Genomic DNA, 1,798 nt, shown 5'->3' on the forward strand with positions numbered 1-1,798 from the left:
GTTCCGTCATTTGAATATTATAGGTGTGTAAACTCAGCAAAATATTCCAAAAGAGTCCAGTAGCCCATAACAGTAATGGGTCTTCTGCTTAACTGGCAGTGTCAGAAATTGTTAACCTGAGTCCCCTATAGCTCAACATAACAGCATGGCTTTATTTCTTATATTTCGTTTTTATACTTTTCTTCTGGATGGTTAAGACCAAGGTAAAGCATGACCTACGCAACAAAAGTTGTAGCTTTTGGGTCTGATAAGGTCAGTGAAATCCCCTCAGGATTTATCCTGAGATCCTGTACCTCATAGATTTTTTTTTAACAGTATAGTATGATTCAATCCACATAGAATATAATACTGTGACAGACTTGAAAATAGTTGCAGTGCATATAAAAGTGGCATGTGGGGCCATGGAGATAGCACAGTGGTCTAAGAGCCTGCCTAGGCAAGCACAAGGACCTGGGTTCAATCCCTGGTACAATATGCCATGCTGGCCCCACCCCAGGCACTCCAAGCCAGCCACTGAAACTGGGCATGGTGGTGCATGCCTGTAATCCCAGTGCTGCCAAGGCTGAAACAAAAAGATCACTGAGTCAGCTGCATAGTGAGACCCTGTGCTAAATACGTAAAAAAAAAAAAAAAAATTTAAGTGATATATAAATGGTCTTTTGTCTATGCTAAGAGATAAGTAGTAAGAATAGTCAAATAGGGGCCAGGGAGATGGGTCAGTGGAATAAGCGCTTCCCTGGCAAGCACAAGGGCCTGAGTTCAATCCCCAGTTCTGCCAAAAAAAAAAAAAAAAAAAAAAAAAAGAATAGTCAAAGAGAGGATTGGAAAGCTATCTATTGTAATATAATTCTTCAGCCTACTTCATTTCCAGCTCAAACTCCTACTTTTTTTCTTTCTCTTTTTGAGACAGAGTCTCACTATGTAGGTCAGCTGGCCTTGAGCTTACTTTTTAGCCCAGGCTGGTCTCCAACACAACAATCCTCCTGCTTCAGCCTTTCAAGTGCTGGGATGACAGGCATGTGCCACCATACCTGGCTTTCCTTCTGCTTTACCATACCTTCTCTGGTACTGAGATACTAAGATACTGAAAAGAAATTCCTCATCTGACAAATTATTTTGTTGTTAAATCATTAATTTCTTTGAAGATTCAATGCCACATTAAATTATTGTTCCTAATTTTTTGCAATGTGCTTAAATGTGAAATGTGATAATACGGAAACAAGGTGACTTTTTTCTATAAATAAAGTCACCTTTCTAAAAGGTGACTTTTTTCTCTAATTGTGAACTTTGGAGTTAAATATATCATTAGCTTTGCAAACATAGATGATACCTATTACTTAATATATCTTTCTGTGATATCTGAGCAAAAATATTCCATTTCCAGGTCTAATTTATGTTATTGGGGGAATCAGCAATGAAGGAATAGAGCTTCGTTCTTTTGAAGTTTATGATCCACTTTCTAAGCGATGGTCTCCACTTCCTCCAATGGGAACCAGGAGAGCATATCTTGGTGTGGCTGCGCTCAATGACTACATCTATGCTATTGGAGGCTGGAATGAGACACAAGATGCTCTTCATACTGTAGAAAAATATTCCTTTGAAGAGGTATGTTGGATGATTTCAGATATTTAGTATCTTGGTTTTTTGTTTTTTTTTTTTAATTTTAGGGAAGAGTCTATAGGGTGTTCAGGGTCTCACTACTACTAGATCAGACTCATAGTGATCCGCCTGTTTACAGCTTCCCAGTGCCACCACGCCCAGTCTTTTTTTTTTTTTTAATTTTTTTTTATTTTTATTT

The 1,798-nt window shown here is 38.2% G+C and overlaps 1 protein-coding gene across 4 annotated transcripts in view; it reads left to right on the forward strand.

Moving 5' to 3' along the window:
- Nucleotides 1-1,798, forward strand: part of Ipp (intracisternal A particle-promoted polypeptide) — a 37,125-nt gene that overhangs the window by 21,516 nt on the left and 13,811 nt on the right. For all 4 annotated transcript variants that reach the window (XM_004639185.2, XM_023724229.1, XM_023724228.1 and 1 more), the window contains one exon: nucleotides 1,385-1,605. In XM_004639185.2, the coding sequence (XP_004639242.1) occupies nucleotides 1,385-1,605 (221 nt within the window). The remainder of the gene's footprint in view (nucleotides 1-1,384; nucleotides 1,606-1,798) is intronic.

Source organism: Octodon degus, unplaced genomic scaffold, assembly GCF_000260255.1.
Source record: "Octodon degus isolate 3935 unplaced genomic scaffold, OctDeg1.0 scaffold00107, whole genome shotgun sequence".
Classification (NCBI taxonomy): domain Eukaryota; kingdom Metazoa; phylum Chordata; class Mammalia; order Rodentia; family Octodontidae; genus Octodon; species Octodon degus.